General features: G+C 32.8%; 1 protein-coding gene across 1 annotated transcript; it reads left to right on the top strand.

Annotated features, from left to right (window-relative positions):
* The first annotated feature begins 5,687 nt into the window (after positions 1 to 5,687).
* On the top strand, positions 5,688 to 17,479 carry LOC148310779 (uncharacterized). The gene is made up of 4 exons (XM_088257851.1): positions 5,688 to 6,166; positions 10,698 to 10,868; positions 15,478 to 15,596; positions 16,177 to 17,479. The coding sequence occupies exons 1-4, from the start codon at positions 6,073 to 6,075 to the stop codon at positions 16,975 to 16,977; spliced, it is 1,185 nt and encodes a 394-aa protein (XP_088113977.1). The 5' UTR covers positions 5,688 to 6,072; the 3' UTR covers positions 16,978 to 17,479.
* The last annotated feature ends 277 nt before the right edge of the window (positions 17,480 to 17,756 follow it).

Here is a 17,756-nt window from a genome sequence, read left to right as displayed (position 1 = left end):
CAATTTTTTTTCAAATGGAGAAAAAACATTCAGGTTTTACCTAAAAAGATCTGTTGCAAAATAAAAGGTTCAATAAGTGGCTTGATATTTATTTTTATTATATTTTTAAACTTTAAAAACGATCTCCTAAAAAAACAAGTTTTTCGATATATGACGTTGTTGAAAGGAGTGAGCGACATAAAAACGATGGTATGAAAATTCGAAAAGGCGAAGATTGTTAGCAAAGACAGATTTGTGTAACGTTCTATCTTCTATGTCTACCTCTGCAGGGAAGTGTCGTGATAGTTAGTAAGGTAAATTTACAATAATGTGTCTTCACTGGCTTTTTCTGTACCGAGGGCACATTTCACAATACTTGTTAAATAAATTATTTGTTACTTATTTGTCTATCATGAGTCATGTACTAATGGATGACTTGACCTATTTATTTCGTATTTATTCACCTCCATTACCCAATGATAGCTTCGTTATTTGATGGTTTTATGGATAATGGGAGTAGGTCACAGAGCTTTATTGCGAAATACTCGCTACCGTTCTGCAGGTCTCGGGTTCGATTCCCAGGGGGGGGGGGCAAATGAATATAAGTGATATTTTCACTGTAAATACATAAAATAATGTCATATTATTATAAGTTTACTTTATTTAATATTACCAAATATACCTGAAGCACAGGGCTGATAATTTGTTAGCGATCAATTTATGTACATGACAGTTTATTTTTATTCTTAGATTACTTAAGTGTTAAGTTACTTAATCTGTAATTGGAATTCAATATTTTTAAATTTTATTATATTTTTTTATTTTTGTGAATATTCTGTTGTTTTCCAATTAATAAATAAATAAGATAACACTGCGTTTGTAATATGCAGTGCCCTATGCACCATCGGGTGCTGACAAGGATTTGAAGATTTTTGTATTCTCTTTGGGGAAAAAATAATCCTAACTCCGGATTTTTTTTTACAACTGGGAAACGCCTGAAGAAAATGTATAAAAATAACTGCTAAATGGAGAGAACTCAGATTTGTGAGCAAGTATTTGGACACATTCAAAATGTTGTCACCAGCTGCCATAGTTTTGCCTTCCCTGGCGCCAGTGTTGCCATATTTACAGATTTATCAGTATTGATACAGATTTTAGGCTGCCGTTACAGATGACAGATTTTACTCTTCGGTAGTCTTTTAGTTTTACACAGATTTTTCGGAATTGGACAAAGTATATGATAAAACAGAAGAACGAAAATATGTATAGATTCGAGTATAATTAACATTTGAGAATGAGTAGGTACTGAAATGTTGGAGGGATTTTTACTATCAAAACAACTACAATGATCCATGCTCCAAACTAAAAATAGAAAAGGATTTGATTTCTAAAATTAGTAAAAATGTGTATAAAAATAAATTTTATATTTTGGGTTATTGATTCTATACAGATTTTATACAGATTTCTAGACTGTTGGATTCAGATTTTTGGTTTGGCATATGGCAACACTGCCTGGCGCCAATTTTTCTGACGTTCAAAATCCTTTAATACATTTTTTGTCTGTTTTGAATCTGAAAACATGTACATAATTGCGTACTTCTACACTTGGCAAAGATATTCTATCTACAATCTATTCTATGTTGAATTTACGTCGGATTTTCAGTGTTTGTCATTTATGAAGAAATCCGAATTTGTTTCCTGTTTGGTTGGAATAATAGTCGACATAATATTCCAATGGTCATCGACTGTTTAAAATGCAGGGCTGCCTCTAATATTTTGTTAAAACACTACGGCTGTTAACGTTGGTTTGAAATCACATAAAAAGAAGGATGAAAGTAGACTTAATGCAGAGGATATGCGATCTCTCAGAAGAATGTGCGACAAAACGATGTATGATGGTTGTTCAAATAGTGAAAAAATGAATGAATGCAAAGCTGAGATAAGCATTATCGATAAAATTAAGAAGGATGTGTTAAGATGGTTTGGACATGTAGAACGAATGAGTGAGGAAAGGCGAATTAACTGAAAACAGGAGCAGAGGAAGACCGAAAAAAACTTTGCACGATCAGGTATACCAAATACTTGAAAACGGTCAGGTCGTAATAATCGGTGGGTATATATAAGGGTATATATAATTTTGTTCACCTCCGTAGTGTAACGGTCAGATCGCTCGGCTACCGCTCTGGAGGTCCCGGGTTCGATTCCCAGGGGGGGGTCAAATAAATATAAGGGATTTTTTCACTCTAATATTTATTCAATATTACTCTGGACTGGTACCTGAAGCGGAGGGCTGATCACCTTTCCTTCGTGTGTTATAGATCAAGATAACACTGTGTTAATATAATGCAGTGCCCTATGCACCATTGGGGTGCGAATGAGGGTTCGAAAAATATATAAGGAAATGCATGAACGTGGAAGAGGCGAAGAATGTTTGCAAAGACTATTCTCTTTGCGGACTTAAAAAAAAAAGATAATTATTACATTGGTGTACCCGTGAGTCGATCCGCCATTGCCAGTATTGCAACTTGAACAAAATAATTGAATTTCAAAAGTATCTTGCGTTAGAATAATTCAAATCTTTAGATATGCATGTACTGTATGGAGTTGGCTGAATCCAGAAAGTATTTAAATTTGATAGACTGTATATCGTCACAGTTATTTATGGAAATACTTGCTTAGGCAATTCTTATTTTCATATGAAATCAATTCCGTCAACGACTGCATGCGCTTCGAATTAAGTGGGTACCATTCAAGTCCTCTGCAGATTGTCAACAATACGCAATTCATCCAATAAATAAATAAAATAAAATAAAAATAAATTTATGACTTCATACACCTTTTTACTATAAAACAGTATAGTTATATGACTAATGAAATCACAAAAAGAAGCCATTTCATATGTAGATTGTAAAATACTGTCCAACATAAAATTGACAAAACAAAACATTCGATTGGACTAAGGCAGTGTTTCCCAGCCTTATTTGTACCATGCCCCACTTTCGAATCAAAAATCTCAACGCCCAATTTTTTATTTACCAAACAAATTCGGAAAAAAGTCAATTTCAATCATTCAATAAATAATGTTGTTATTTAATTTTCATAAATAAATAATATGTATATTATGTTACAAGTCCAAAGAAAATTAGTGCGGTCCTTGGGGTTAGCTTGAGAAACCGAAATGCGAATAATCTTTTGAATAATGGCGAACATTTTTCATACTCTGACTATAATTAAAATAAGTTTATAAACTTTACAAAATGTAAACGAACGAACAAGTCAATCACACACATGCGAAGTACACGACTATAATCATTATAACCATTTTTACGTTGGACTGGTATTTCCATCTATCGCTAAAAATAACATGGAAAAGTGCAAATAAGACAAATATAATAGTATTATTTTTTGACATCTCATCAAAGATGAAGAAGAATATGGAAGTCTGGACATTTACGGGGCTGACAACCGTTATAGGCTGGTTTAAGTGATTACTTTACACACGTGTAACATTCACCGATTCTACCCATTATTGACAAACACACTACTTAAATTCTTAGAAGTTCTATATATATGAAGCAATTTTGAAACATTATTCTTGAATCACTAGAACTTCACTAGAGACATCTATTGGTGAGATGAAAAGATGCTTTTTATTGAGCAGAAACTCTTTTAATAATCCGAATCCTGGATTATAATCACACACATGAGAGACGCCAGAAAATATCATTTTCATTTTTATTATTTCAGCTTATAATTTGACTAGAATGTTGTAAATATAACAGTGTTGCCATCATGTTCTCCAAAAGTCAAAGTTATAATTTATTTTTTTAATGAGTTTTTCGACAGCAATGTAACAAAGATTAACGATTTGCGCATTGCCCCCCCAAGACATTCAAATTGCCCCCCGGTGGTGCGTGCGCCCCACGTTGGGAAACGCTGGACCAAGGATTGGGGACGTTTGAACAACATTGCTAACGTGATATCTCTTTTTCTCTCTCTATCTCTCTCCTTCTCTCGAAGTAATATTTTATTCGCTTCTGTCTGTCGCCACACCTACAAATTCTGGGTATTGTTTAGAGCGACATCAGGAGGAGTCCAGTCATGTTTCGGACATGATTGGCCTAACTTGTTGGGCCTCGGCCACCTGCCTTCGTCCTTGTAGATTGCCAGTTATCAATCATTAGATAACAGAGAAATTTGTTCGCCTCGCAGCCCATGATATACGACATCAACACTACAACACGAAGGTATCGAGCCTATTTCTATCTTTGTCTTCTTCATATAGCAAATTAATTTCTTAAGACTTTAACCTATAGGTCAGCCCTACATAGCAAATAAATAGTCCCAAAACCAGGATAGATAGGTACCAGTCACTACGCTACAGAGTTGGACATAATAAGGACATGATGAATTATTGCCCGAAAACATGTTTTGTTGCAAAAAATCGCTCTGTGCGAAACGTGGTGACCGGACGCCAAAGAAAATTATATTGCTAAAACATATTGCTCTTGTCAAAGTGATACCACGTTTCTCATAAAACAAAAAAAAATCAAAAGGTTGAATAAACTGGATTTATGTACGAACCATCATTGTTCTTGATTTTGAAAAGTAGCCACATACAAAATAAATGAATTTGAGAAAAAGTGCATAAGGTTGATTTATTCGCAAACAGTTATATAGTCATGAATAACATTTTGATCTTGAGTTGATTAAATATCTTAAATATGAACATACTAAACTTAGAAATCAAGCACATTATAATTTTTCTTATTATATTTAAGTTTTGTACTGATTTTTCTCAGTGGAACTGGTTTTTATATAATATAACAACTATATACATAGTTTTATTCACATTTATTTTATTTATTACCAGTGGCCGGATTTTGACGTTACCGACATCACCAGACTGGTGGAAGGCTAGACAAATATATATTTTATATACACCACAAGATAATCAAATATAAGGTATGGTAAGGCTTCAAAGTAAGATTTCATTCAAATATCCGATAAGAGGAGTTTTCAACCAATGGTTCCAGATTCTAATATATATATATATATATATATATATATATATATATATATATATATATATATATATATATATATATATATATATATATATATATATATATATATATATATATATATATATATATATATATATATATATATATATATATATATATATATATATATATATATATATATATATATATATATATATATATATATATATATATATATATATATATATATATATATATATATATATATATTTATTATTATTATTTTTTTGGTATGTAACATGTCTGTTTTGCTGCGGGTTGTTGTACTGATTGTTCAATCGGTTAACCTAAATCTGGGACCTGATAAATAGATAAATACTTGGCGGTTCGTATATAAATCCACTGATGTAAGTTATTTGCAAATTTGTGCGATATGAGGTATAGCGGACAAGAGCGACATTTTTCTGGATATAAACTCATGCGCTGTACATTGTGTTGATGTTGTTAGTCAGTCGGCACCCGTTTGTTTATTATACTATATTTATGTGCATATGGAGTACCGGCCTTTTTGGCTCGCGAAATGTGAATGTACCTACGTCATAGGGCCGACACTCGAGAGAGAAATACACGCGCAATAAGCGGGTTCGCGGCACAACACGACGAAAATAGGAAAAGTCACGATCCTAAACAGTATGTGGCTTTCAAAAACAAACGGAACGCACGCCTGAAACGACGCGCCATACTTTTCTCCCGCGCTTTGAAAAAGTTGACGTACCGTCGCCATTTTGTTGAAAAGACGTTTATTAAAAACAAAAGACAATCGAGAATCGTTCCTATCCTCCTGTTCGAACTTTTAAATTTGAATTTAAAAAGAATCGAGCAGTTTGTGATATCGAAGACTAGAAAATCAGCAACGTTTTCAAACTTAGAAGACAGTGCAACGGTTGTAGAAAAAAGTTTTTACCTAATGCGTCTTATGGTTTCAAAATTGAAGTAAAATTTTGAATCGTACGAACGATTAATCAAATTTCGTAGAATCTGTGATTTTTTATGGACTTTGGGTTTTAAAGACATATATTTTTTCACAATGGGTATGATTACTAGAGTGAGAGGAAGAGTGCGAAGTGACTCGTTATCCAAGATAGACCCCAGAATAAAGGACGAGAAGATAGCCAAAACAGGTGAGATTTATTTTGGAATTGAATAAACAACAGATCTGCATGACTAGTTCGTTTTGTAAGATTAGGACGCAAATTAAACAGCAGAGTAAATTATTGAGTGACAACCCTTATAGATTAGTACTTTAACAAGTACTTACCTATATAATATCTGACCTACTAAAATTTTCACTATGGCAACAATGTAATTTTTAAAATATAGAACGCTTTTATGGGTCATATTTTCAGTTGTATAATATTTGGGTGTAATTTTTATGTGGATAAAACTGAAGAATATTACATCTAGATAGTACTGTACGTACTTATCATATTTATTCAAATGTAAGTAGGTACTTAACTAAATAATCGAAAACCAAGCAATATTATTTATTTAAATGGAAATTAAAGATTAATACAAAGTTAAAATTAATCAATCGAATTATGACTTGTGAAGTATTGAAGAAATTATTATTAAATAGATAATTGAAAAAATATTTTTTAATTTTTTAAATACGTATGTCAGTTATTAAACAGGTATAGTAAAAACTAATATAAAAATCGATTAAAATAAAACAATAAATACATAAATACAAAGACGATAGATTTTAATGGACATACTTCCAACACATTATTTTCTCAAAAATTATTTAAAATATAATATAAATAATCATACTGGTAAATTTAAGAAATCAGAAATTCAATCTAGAAGCGGTTTAAACATAAAAAAATACCAAAAAAACATCGAATGCCATACTTTTAACGACTATCAATACAAAGATTTCGTTATTTTTTTCTTCATTATATTTATTCTCGTTATCCTAAGATTACTAACACTATCATAATTCGATTTCATTTCTTAAAACTTAGAAATATCGTCTCGTAAAAATTTCTTATTTCACCAATATTGATGACGCCATTTTTTTAGAAATTAAATATTAAGATCAAATCGTGGGTAGAAATCATTTTTTTAAATCTATTTAACTAACGGGAAATGGAAAAGTACTACTGCACATCCGTCTGTCCATTTAATCTCCACATTCGTTTGAAAATTACATAACTAGTCGAAATAATTGTCACAATTTTAATTTTGATGTGTTTTTTTAACAACAAAATACAACTTGGTAAACTAAAAAAAACTGTGTAACAATTAATACATAAATTAAAATGGAAAAGTCGTATTGATGTTTACCGGATGGGTACATAGGATTGATCGCAATTTGTATTTGTTATTATTATTCAATTAAATATTTTTCAAGGTGGCACAAATACACGTGATATTGTTTACATATGATATTGCTAAATGCATCACTTCAGTTATTCTTGGTGTTGACTATACGAGTATTTCTACGTCTTTGACTAGCCACGTAATTATCGAGAAATAAAATAATCGTGGGTTTGTATGAATGGCCAGTTAACAGGAATATTATTTACGACATTCTGAGTGTGTCCAAATGCTTGTTCACAAATCTGGATTATCTTCAATTATAGGAGTAATTTTTCATGTTATTTTATTGACATCTCATCAAAGACGAAGAAAAATATGAAAGTCTGAAGATTTGTGAACAAGTATTTGGACACTCTCAAAATGTTGTAAATAAATTAACTGGTCAAATTTTATTTTATTTATTATTACGGCGTTTACTTTGTGGTAAGACATGTTAAAATGATTAAGGAAACACCTTTTTTTATACCACTTGAGTTTACTTATTTATGACATAAAAAATACATGTATGGCTGAACTAGGGACAATGGAAAAGATTAAGAAAAGTTTTTTAAGGCGGTATGGACGTGTGGACCGAATGGATAGCGAAAGAATGACTAAGAAAGTATATTTGACGAATGTGAACAGGAGAACAGAAAAGGGACGGTCAAAAAAGATTTGAAAACCTAATATCTGGTGGTGTCAAAAGTCTACGTAATCGGTGGGCATGATCTGAAGAGTTTAATCAGTGGAAGCTGTATACTCGTACTAGTGGTGGAAGAGTTGGTCTAACCCAGAACCTCCGGCTCAGAGTCCGCGACAGTAACCACACGACCACAGCCCGAATCCTTTATGTTTTGTTTTGTTGTCGCGTATCTTTTTTTTCCAAGCGAGATATTTAAAGAAAAGATTTTGATAAGGGATCACGCCACATCAGCTGAGAATTATTTTAAAAACGAAAACATGACAACAGACACGTTGCCAAAATGAATACGAAACGGAAACAACTTATTTTCAGAATTAACAAATCTCGGTTTGCGTCCGTGTTTGATAATGAGGATACTTTGCGGATAAATAAAAAAAATCACAAGATGAAATTTTTGTTTATGTTTCTTTTGCGCCTTCTCCAATTCTTAATTTAGTAAACGAAATGTATATTTGTACCTGTGAATAATCACGGAATTATTCGTTGAAACGAATTTAACATCTCAACATAGATGAAGAAGAATATGGAAGTTATATTTTCTTATGGAAGTCAGAAGTTTTAATTACTTATTATTTTTTATCAGCGGGAACATAAAAAATAGGGGGGAGGCCTAAGTCATTGTCATTTTGTTAATGGTTTCATATTTATTAAAATTTTTATGAATTTATATTGTTTCAAAATGTTTAGAAAAAAATATTTTTCAGAGTTCGCTAACCAATCAAAAGAAAACGATCATACATATAACAACAATAATGTGCAAATCCTAAATAAAATTAATACGAAAAGTGCAAAAGTGAAAACTGCAGCATTTTGAAACAATAGAAATTTATAAAAACAATAATAATATTTTGTATGTATAAAGCTATGCTTTATAACTTTATGGTTTGATAATATAACACTCTCCTTATCATCAATAGATGTTTACTTTGTGTAATACCACTTTTGTAAAAATAAAAACTTACCCATAATAAATAACCAACTAAATTTATCTTCGAGTCCACTTTTGAAAATACTCCCATTGTGATTCATCCATCTTCTTTTTCTCTTTCAAAATTTTATTTTTATGCAAATCAAACCGTAATAATTTTAATGGCCTGACGATGGAATGATTTTCCGAAACCGGTAGTCATGAATAAGTGTTTATAAAAGTGATATTACACAAAGTAAACAATGGATGATAAGGGGATATAATAATAAACTTTTAATTAACGATATGACAGTGACTAAAGCCTCCCCCTATTGTCTATATTCCCGCAGATAAAAAAATATTTAAATAAGAAATAGTTCCTACCTCCCCTTCATCCTTCAACGTCCCAAGGACACAACTCTAAAATTTGGACTTAGCTTCACATACGGGGTTTAAAAATGATGCGGAATGTCACAATAGATTTTAAGAAAAAGTGGTATTTACCAAGTAAAACTTAAATTAAATAGGATACATATTACCACAAAGTGACTGCTAAATAAATTAATGAATTGAAGTACATATTAATAAGTTAATAAGTTTTGTAGTGACAATCCTATGAACCATTGGGTGTTTACAAACACAAATATGTGTTTGTAAACACATCAGATCTCATTTGTACATATTTATTTATCTATTGTTTTCGTGTATTGTTGGATGAGTTTTCAGATATTAATGGTTAAATTTAAACATGGCACGTTGTCATCGCTTCGATTTTATCAACAACATTGAGCGACAACGCGTGAAGTCGAAAACAATTTTCATTCATAATACACATGTCGCACGGTCCCAAGAATGCACTTCTCAAACTTGGATGAATGCCCTTTGGAAAGATATTTAAAATTATAATTATCTTCTGTCTAAGAAATTTCTCTGGCCGAATTGTGGCCGACGTGTTCGGCGCACAAATATGGAATGGTGATCCATCCAAGTTTTTTATAGCACACGCTAATTTTATTTATTTTATTTGTAAGCATAATTAAAGCCAATATACGACAAACCGCAACTTAATTTTCTTAAGACCCAGGTAACATTCGACGTACTTGATTTTTTTAAACTTAAAATACCGTTTTGTGTTGAAGTTTTCTAAGAAATAAAAATGTGATTTTTAAAATGAAAGAGTTATTGAATGGTGACGAGTAAAAAAAAACATATTTTTTCAATATATATTCTAAAAAAAGTCAAATTCGCGTTCTGAATTTGAACATTTGAGATGGTTTGGTATCTCAGCCTTTATATATCTGCAGATCGAAAATTTAACAATGTTGGGAAGGTTTAGAAAACACCTCACATGCCTACCTAACCTAACCTAACCTAACCAAATCAACATAACTTACGTTAGGTGAGATTAGGATAAGATAAGAGAGTTTATATTTATCTTCATCTCTACAGCAATCGAGCCGTGGACCTTGTCGTCGCAACCCCTGCCTACCTAACCTAACCTGACCTAACCTTTCTATTGTTTACTTCCAGTTTGTCTTCTCTCCTAACCTAACCTAACTTCCCCACTGTTTTGTTCCAGTGTGCTTTCTCTCCTAACCTAACCGGACCTAACCTTTCTTCTGTTTTGTTCCAGTTTGGCTTCTCTCCCAAACTAACCAAACCTAACCTTTTCATTGTCTTTTCCCAGTTTACCTTCTCTCCTACCTAACCAATCTCTAACCTTCCTATTATTTCGTTTTAGTTTGCCTTCTCTCCGTGGTCCTCCTGCTGCCGTACTGCGGGCGGGGCGCGGGCCCCCTGTTGCTTGGGGGCTGGCTAGCCGCCTACTCGTGTCTCGTCCTCCCCCTCCTCATCTCCGCGAACTACAAGTATCCCGTCAAAGTCTACAGCAGGATACTGGCACACGCCAAAGGTGAGATCTAAATCTATTCTCCTACTTCAATCCACCTCTCGTGAGAGTGAGTGAGAGAATGAACTAAAAAATTGTGAACCAGACAATCGCCATGGATCTTCTTCGAAAGACATTTAGAGGAAGACCAAAGAATTCATTGATGCTACAGAAAGATAACATGATTTGTCAACGTCACCTAGGCATGGCCTAGGTGACGTTGTCCATGATAGAAGGACCTACAACCTGGAGATGAAGAGAGTTGACCCCATCAGTCTACATAGACGATAAGTTAAGATGAAAACTGGACACTCAATCACGAAATGTCATGACATTGATCATATTTGTATGGCTTTCAAAAATTAGAGTAGTGTGGTTATCACGGGTAGAATGGTGAATGTTACAAGTGTGTAAAGTGAATAAAAATCCGGAATATTTAATTTTTCCGCAGTAGAAACAACGTTAAAGTCATTTATCTACATTAAGTAGTCAAAATGTTATCATGACTTCCGTTTGTAATCGATGCCCAGATTAATAATCTCTCACACGACCTTGGTGGGACACTTAGAAGTCGTAAAATAAAGCAGAAAAACAAATTGAAAAAGCATTTGAATTAGAAATTGGGTCAGATGTTCACACGTCATTTAAATAGAAAGATCGTAAAAATAAACACCCGCCCGCCCGAGTTATTTCGTGGGAAGAAAGATGTGAAAAAACTAGATGCCAAACCAAAATATTTATACTTTGTGATATCAACATCTGGTAGAAAACAATGACCAGCTACTTGAAGTATTTTAATCATAAAAACAAACTGTCCGGTTGTGGTCCCCATGTTAGTGTCGCGGACTCTTGAGTCAAGTTTCTCGGTTCGAACCCACTCTACCACAATTTGATACCTATTTATAATGAGCCGCTTAAGCTCGCAAACATAGTATAAAATTGAAATATTTGTGTAAATAATAAAAACACAAATATTTCTCTCTGAAAAAAAAATCGTTAGTTAGACGAAGGCAAGGGGATAAGTCCAGGATCGAGTGATGAGTGGAATATATTTGAAGGAATACGTATAACGTGCTTGAAAAAGATAACAGTTACTTAGTAATTAAAGTGAAGAATGGATAGTAAGTAGTGAAAAAAGAGTAGCAACAATGGCTTGAGCACTTGAGGTCGTGTACCCGTACTTCGACTGGTTGTGTTAAATGGACACTAATGTATACGAGTCGATTGAGGTCAAATTTGACTCTTAATAGTTGGAAAACAGAAAATTTAAAGAGGAATTATAACAACCCTCGAAACATTACGTGTTTTTACAAAATGGTGGACGCTTTTTCGCAAATATCGCTGAAATTCCTTTAGATTCATATTTAAAATTAATTCTTCTAACCATAATTTCCACTAAAGGGCGCTGCATCGCATCGACTTAGTGTATTGCTGCGATTTATACTCTCATAAATATGTCTCAGTTACGTTCAATTATTTGCTAAGATTGGTTTCTTTAATTATTTCAGCCCGGTCGAAATCCTCTACATTTCACTTTGATTAATTTTAAATACATATTTACGATAAACATTGTCGGTTAAATTAATATTTCATTATTATTCAAATTAATATTTCATTATTATTGTTATACGTGACATCCGGCATTTGATTTACTTGGTGTATAACGAGTTTTCGTTTGTAAAAGATATCTCATTTTATTGATCAGTGATTCCTAAAATGGCCGCTGAGATATTCTAAAAGAGCCATAAGGAACAAATGAGAGATACTATTTTCATTATTTGTCTTGACATAAAGAACTTAATTATTTTATAAAAATTAAACACTTGAATATACCACTTTATGAGTTTTATTTATATATATGACTAGTTTTGAAAACTAACAGATGTTTTCATCTTCTGGTAAAAATTAAAACTAACGAACAAAAACACATCTATAACCAGAAGATGAATGAAAACATCTGTTAGTTTTCGAAACTAGTCCTATATATAAATAAAACTCATTAAGTGGTATATTCAAGTTGTTAATTTAAAAAAAATCAACATGTCATTCCACAAAGTTAATGCCGAATCAATAAATAATATAAGTTAACTTAACGTCAATGCTTTAGGGCGGTGACCATACGTTTCCTTCTTACGAATTCGGATGTTTATTTTATTAAGAAATTTTAGTTCTTAAATAACGCTTTTTATTGTTTTTATTTGTTAATATATCGATAATCGAAATATATCACTAAAAAAATTCTGCTCTGAGTTTTGCCTTCACTTAGGCGCATCAGAGAAAGCTTTGAATGCAAGCGAACTTTTATTTAAATGTCACAGATTGACTATCATTGAGTTCAGTAATTGAGTTTTATTTCATTTCAAACGAATAGTTTTGAAAACTACAGTCATTTTCATTAACAGGCGATTACAAAAACTAACAAACAATAAATAATACGTATTGGTATCGAGATTGGTTTTATACGTCTAAGTTATGTACATAATTAATATACATATCGTAGTCGTACAGGAGAAAGTGACCAACTAACAAAACGTAAAATGTTCAGGAGGGCCATTTAAGTCACTTTTGCTTGCTAAGAAAATAAACATCAATTATAAAGTCATTTTTAACAAGTCAATATATATTACTTCCAAGTTTAAAATCCTTTGAGATTTTTTTTCAGTGCAATATTAAGCTATATCAAATAGTCAATGATCACGTTTTTGTAAAAAATGCACTTGGTCACGATTCTCCTGTATGACTACGATATACTCGTATGTATTGTTTTTGTCGATTTTTAAATTGATTATATTTGTTTTTTATTCATCGCATCGGACAATGTTTAAAAATGCTCTGCTCATGTCTAAGTTTAAAAGTAATAGTTGAGTTGGAATAAAAACTTTAATTATTATAATAATAAAGTGATAATAAATATTTAATAAACTTACCGATGTTACTACAGGATCGGAATTTTTCGTACTGAATCCTGTTGCGCTGTACCCTCCTTAAATACTAATACTTCTGGATAATTTATTCCAGAAATTATTCATGGAACATTTGACGTGGCTAATCATCGATAACAGAAAATTTATTGTCGTTTACATCAAACCTTAAAGATTAAATATACGTTTTTTTATACAAGAAGATGGCGCCTTATCGTTCTTTAATATTTTTACAGGGATGGATGTTTTATTTTTATAAAAAAATTAAGATATATATACTGATTTATGTAACAAATGTAATGATTTGCGTCAAGTAGTGGTTACAGCGTTTGGCTGCCGTGCTAGAGGTCCCGGGTTCAATTCCCAGGAGGTTCAGAATAAATATTATGTCATTCACTCTAATATTGATTTTAAAACTACCCTGGACTAGTACCTGAAGAGCAGGGCTGATCATTGTTTATTGATGTATTTGACGAGCAAAATTATTACACGATACAAATGGCCTATGGTGCGGAAAATGTCTGTTTAAAAATCGGTTTATTTTATATCTTGCTATTTGAATTATTTTATGTTATATGCCATATGAACCTTAGAGGCTTGAATTTCAAGATATCACATTTACCAATAGTAAAGTAGGCAACCGGCACACATACCCACACACATAAGTTTTCCATCAATTTCTATTGGTTTTTATATGTCTACAAATAAAAAAATACCGCTTAGAAATACTAGGACGAAATAAAAGAATTTTTAATTTATTACATTATATGCCAACCGTATCTCCATTTTAATCAACCTCTTCCACATTTATGCATTTCCTCCGATATTCCGACTGCTCACCTGACCACACCTCAATACTTGAAATACTTGATAATGCCAAGTTTTCCTAGGTCTATCTCTCCTCCTATTTCCAACTACATTCGCCTGATAAATTTGTTTATTTGACATTTAAATTGAACATAAAATAAATACATGATAAATGAGAATTATTCATGTGACGTCTCGATTCCTAATCCGCGTCTGCTTTTCTTATTACTTTACAGTCAATCTTATTATAGAAATCATTTAAAAAAGACGAGACGACACTTAATTGATCTGTCAAGTTGGGTTAGGGTGCAACTCTGTTGGAGTCGTACATAAATTACATTTAATAATTTCCCCTACCCTTGTAATATTTTTCCTATTAAATATCCCTGTTGCTAACTCAGAAAAACCTAGGTCAAGTTTTTTTTCTTTTTATGTCAATCTATCATAGAACAATGACTGAATGTCTTTTTTTAAAGAAATATTTTCAAATTAATATTTCATTATTACAAGTCTTCAATAGGGAGACGGGTCTAGAATAGAAATACGTATAGATTATCAATTTTTTAAATGGTCTTGATTTTTGGAGGAAAAAAAATTAAAAAAATATTTTTGAGGCATGAGTTTTCCTGAAATTATAGATTAGTATCAGGAGATCGTTTTTAACGTTTAAAAATATAATAAAATGTTTTAAAAATGATGACGATGTTAGATATATGATGTTGTTGAAAGGAGTGATATAAGGATTGTTTTAGCATATAGTGGTTTGACTGTCAAAAGGAAATTATAGCTAAAAAGATAATTATTTATTTGAGAGTCTTAGTACTTTGAATATCTATATGTTGATTTATTAATTTGAGAGTCGTTGTATTATTAATTTGGCGTGTATTTTGATTGGTTTCATTCAGCGTTCGTGCGGCAGATTTACCGTCCCGTGTTATCCTTCATGTTTTGTCTGTACTCTCCGCTGGATCGCTGTGAGAAAGTCTTTAGTCAGATGGCGAATCTTTCCACCATGGCTAATCAGGTAATTATTCCTTTCAAATACCGACATTTCCTACATTAGTAAAGAAATATATTGATTTTTTTTTACAAAAATGTTAGTAATGTTAGTATTTAACCACTCACCGATATTTTAGTCTGCCGGTTTTGAGATGTATCTGTCTCTTCGTCAGGACTATACCTAACTACAGACTAACATCACTACACCAGCATGCAAACAATACTTCACGTCACTACCTATTTTTTTCATAAATTTCTCATGAATAGACAAAAAAAATGTTTAATATCATTTTGACATCTCAACATAAATGAAGAAAAATTCGGAAGTCTAAGTTTTTATATGACTGTCATAAGTCACCGACTTTTTTATTCTTCTTCGTCTATGTTCAGATGTCAAATTGTAAAAATAATTCCTGAGTGGAAAAACCCAGACTTGCGAACAAATATTTGGACCCACTTAAAATGTTGTAGTTTAATATCTTCTATTTGTTTATATCCGTAGGGTGGTTATTAAAATATTTGATTTCCAAACATTTGTAAATTTGTTGGAAATGCCTGATTTAATGGATTTTGAATACCCATATCGTCTATGTTTTCCTGTTCAGTTGGTGTTCTTCATGATGTGCGACCGCGTGTTGGTCGGTCCGTGGGGCCCCAAGAAGAGAGTGACCTGCCTCTACTCGCTCATGTTCTACAACGTGGTGGCCTACTGCGTCTCCTACATCAAGGAGCTCATCGAGAAGGAGAACTGGTCTCCGTACGTCAACATGACCCACCACTCGGACCTCAAGCACCTCGCCATGTCCACCACCAAGATAGTCCTCGAATGGACCAAGGCGGTCACCTTCATCATAACGGTCATCTTCATGCTCTTGGTCTTCGGCTTGGAGAAAGGCCTCGAGCAGTACCAACCGTCTCTTTTGTACAAGATCGTGACATGGTCTTTCTACATGACAACCGAGAAGGTGTTCGTCGACATCTTCCCAGCGTTTTTGAACATGTTTCATTTTGAAATCTTCGAATCTTTGGAGTCGCTATACGCCCCCGTTATCTTGCGCTGTTTCACCATTTCCCTTTCCCTGATCTTCGTCCTTCCTCTCGTGTTTTTCGGAGAATACAAGATCGTACTCTTGGTCATTTACGTCAATATCTTCATCAGAAGTAAAGACGCTTGGTTGAACTCTTGGAGGGTGCTGAGGATGGAGTGCGGAGTGCTAGATCAGTTTAGAAAAGCGAGCAGTGAGGAGATCAAAAGTTTAGAAGACGTGTGCGCTGTGTGCCTCAATTCTATGAAGTCCGCGAGGGTGACTCCTTGCCAGCACTACTTCCACGGAGACTGCTTGAGACAGTGTTTGAAGGCGTCAAACAAATGCCCGATTTGTATAAGAGAATTCAAATTCGAGTGAAACATATCCATTTAATTTATAAAGGAGAACTAAAACGAACAATATTTTTTTCAAGTATTTTATTGAAATATTAAATGAGAATCTATTTTCTGTTGAATTATAAAATGCCTTCCGTACATAAGTATATACAAATGTGCGTCTCGAATAATAGTCTAATATATTTGACTCAATAATGAAAAAGTACTGTATTTTTCGATGCAGTATTAACTTTTGCTAACGATGTTCCAATGTGTAAGCCTCCTGGTACAAAACATTTTTCTACTTCTGCAAACCACTAATCTACAAACCACATGACCTTAAACTCGACTAGTCCAAATTTATTTTAATTTTCGGTTGATGCAGTCACATGAAGCCCTCCTCTATGTTCATCTTCACATGAAGTTCTGTCACACTTGAATTATCCATCAACGCTACATACAATACGACATTACTGAATCTGCCAAGATGCTCAACAACCCTTAGGGGTTTGAGTAGGAGAAAGTCCTCTTAAATTAAAAAAAAACGTTACGCACAATTTTGCATTTCAACATTGAACACCATTTTGCAGTAGCCGGTTGAATGTTAACTAAACCATTGGGAGATTTTAAACTTGGCTCTCGGTACTCTACACATATTAGCTTACATAATGAAAACACATCAGCTCTACTGCTCAATTCCAAGCAGGTCACGGGAGGAGCATATCAATCAACCCTCGTAAATAAATATAAGTATGTTTTTGCTTGTTCATCAATATTTTTATCTGTCAATATTCTAATGAACACAGAACGAGTATTATATTA

This window comes from Brachycentrus maculatus, unplaced genomic scaffold (genome assembly GCF_059751285.1).
Source record: "Brachycentrus maculatus isolate JH-2025_06_01 unplaced genomic scaffold, ASM5975128v1 h1tg000087l, whole genome shotgun sequence".
Lineage (NCBI taxonomy): Eukaryota > Metazoa > Arthropoda > Insecta > Trichoptera > Brachycentridae > Brachycentrus > Brachycentrus maculatus.
Note: the sequence above shows the minus strand (reverse complement) of the source record. Positions and strands in the feature narration are given on the sequence as shown.

What these genes read in the sequence shown, in the direction of transcription:
- LOC148310779 (XM_088257851.1), top strand. Translation starts at nt 6,073, where the DNA reads ATGGGTATGATTACTAGAGTGAGAGGAAGAGTGCGAAGTGACTCGTTA. An exon ending in GATACTGGCACACGCCAAAG is followed by an intron (nt 10,869 to 15,477) that starts GTGAGATCTAAA and finishes GGTTTCATTCAG; the next exon opens with CGTTCGTGCGGCAGATTTAC. An exon ending in TTTCCACCATGGCTAATCAG is followed by an intron (nt 15,597 to 16,176) that starts GTAATTATTCCT and finishes TTTCCTGTTCAG; the next exon opens with TTGGTGTTCTTCATGATGTG.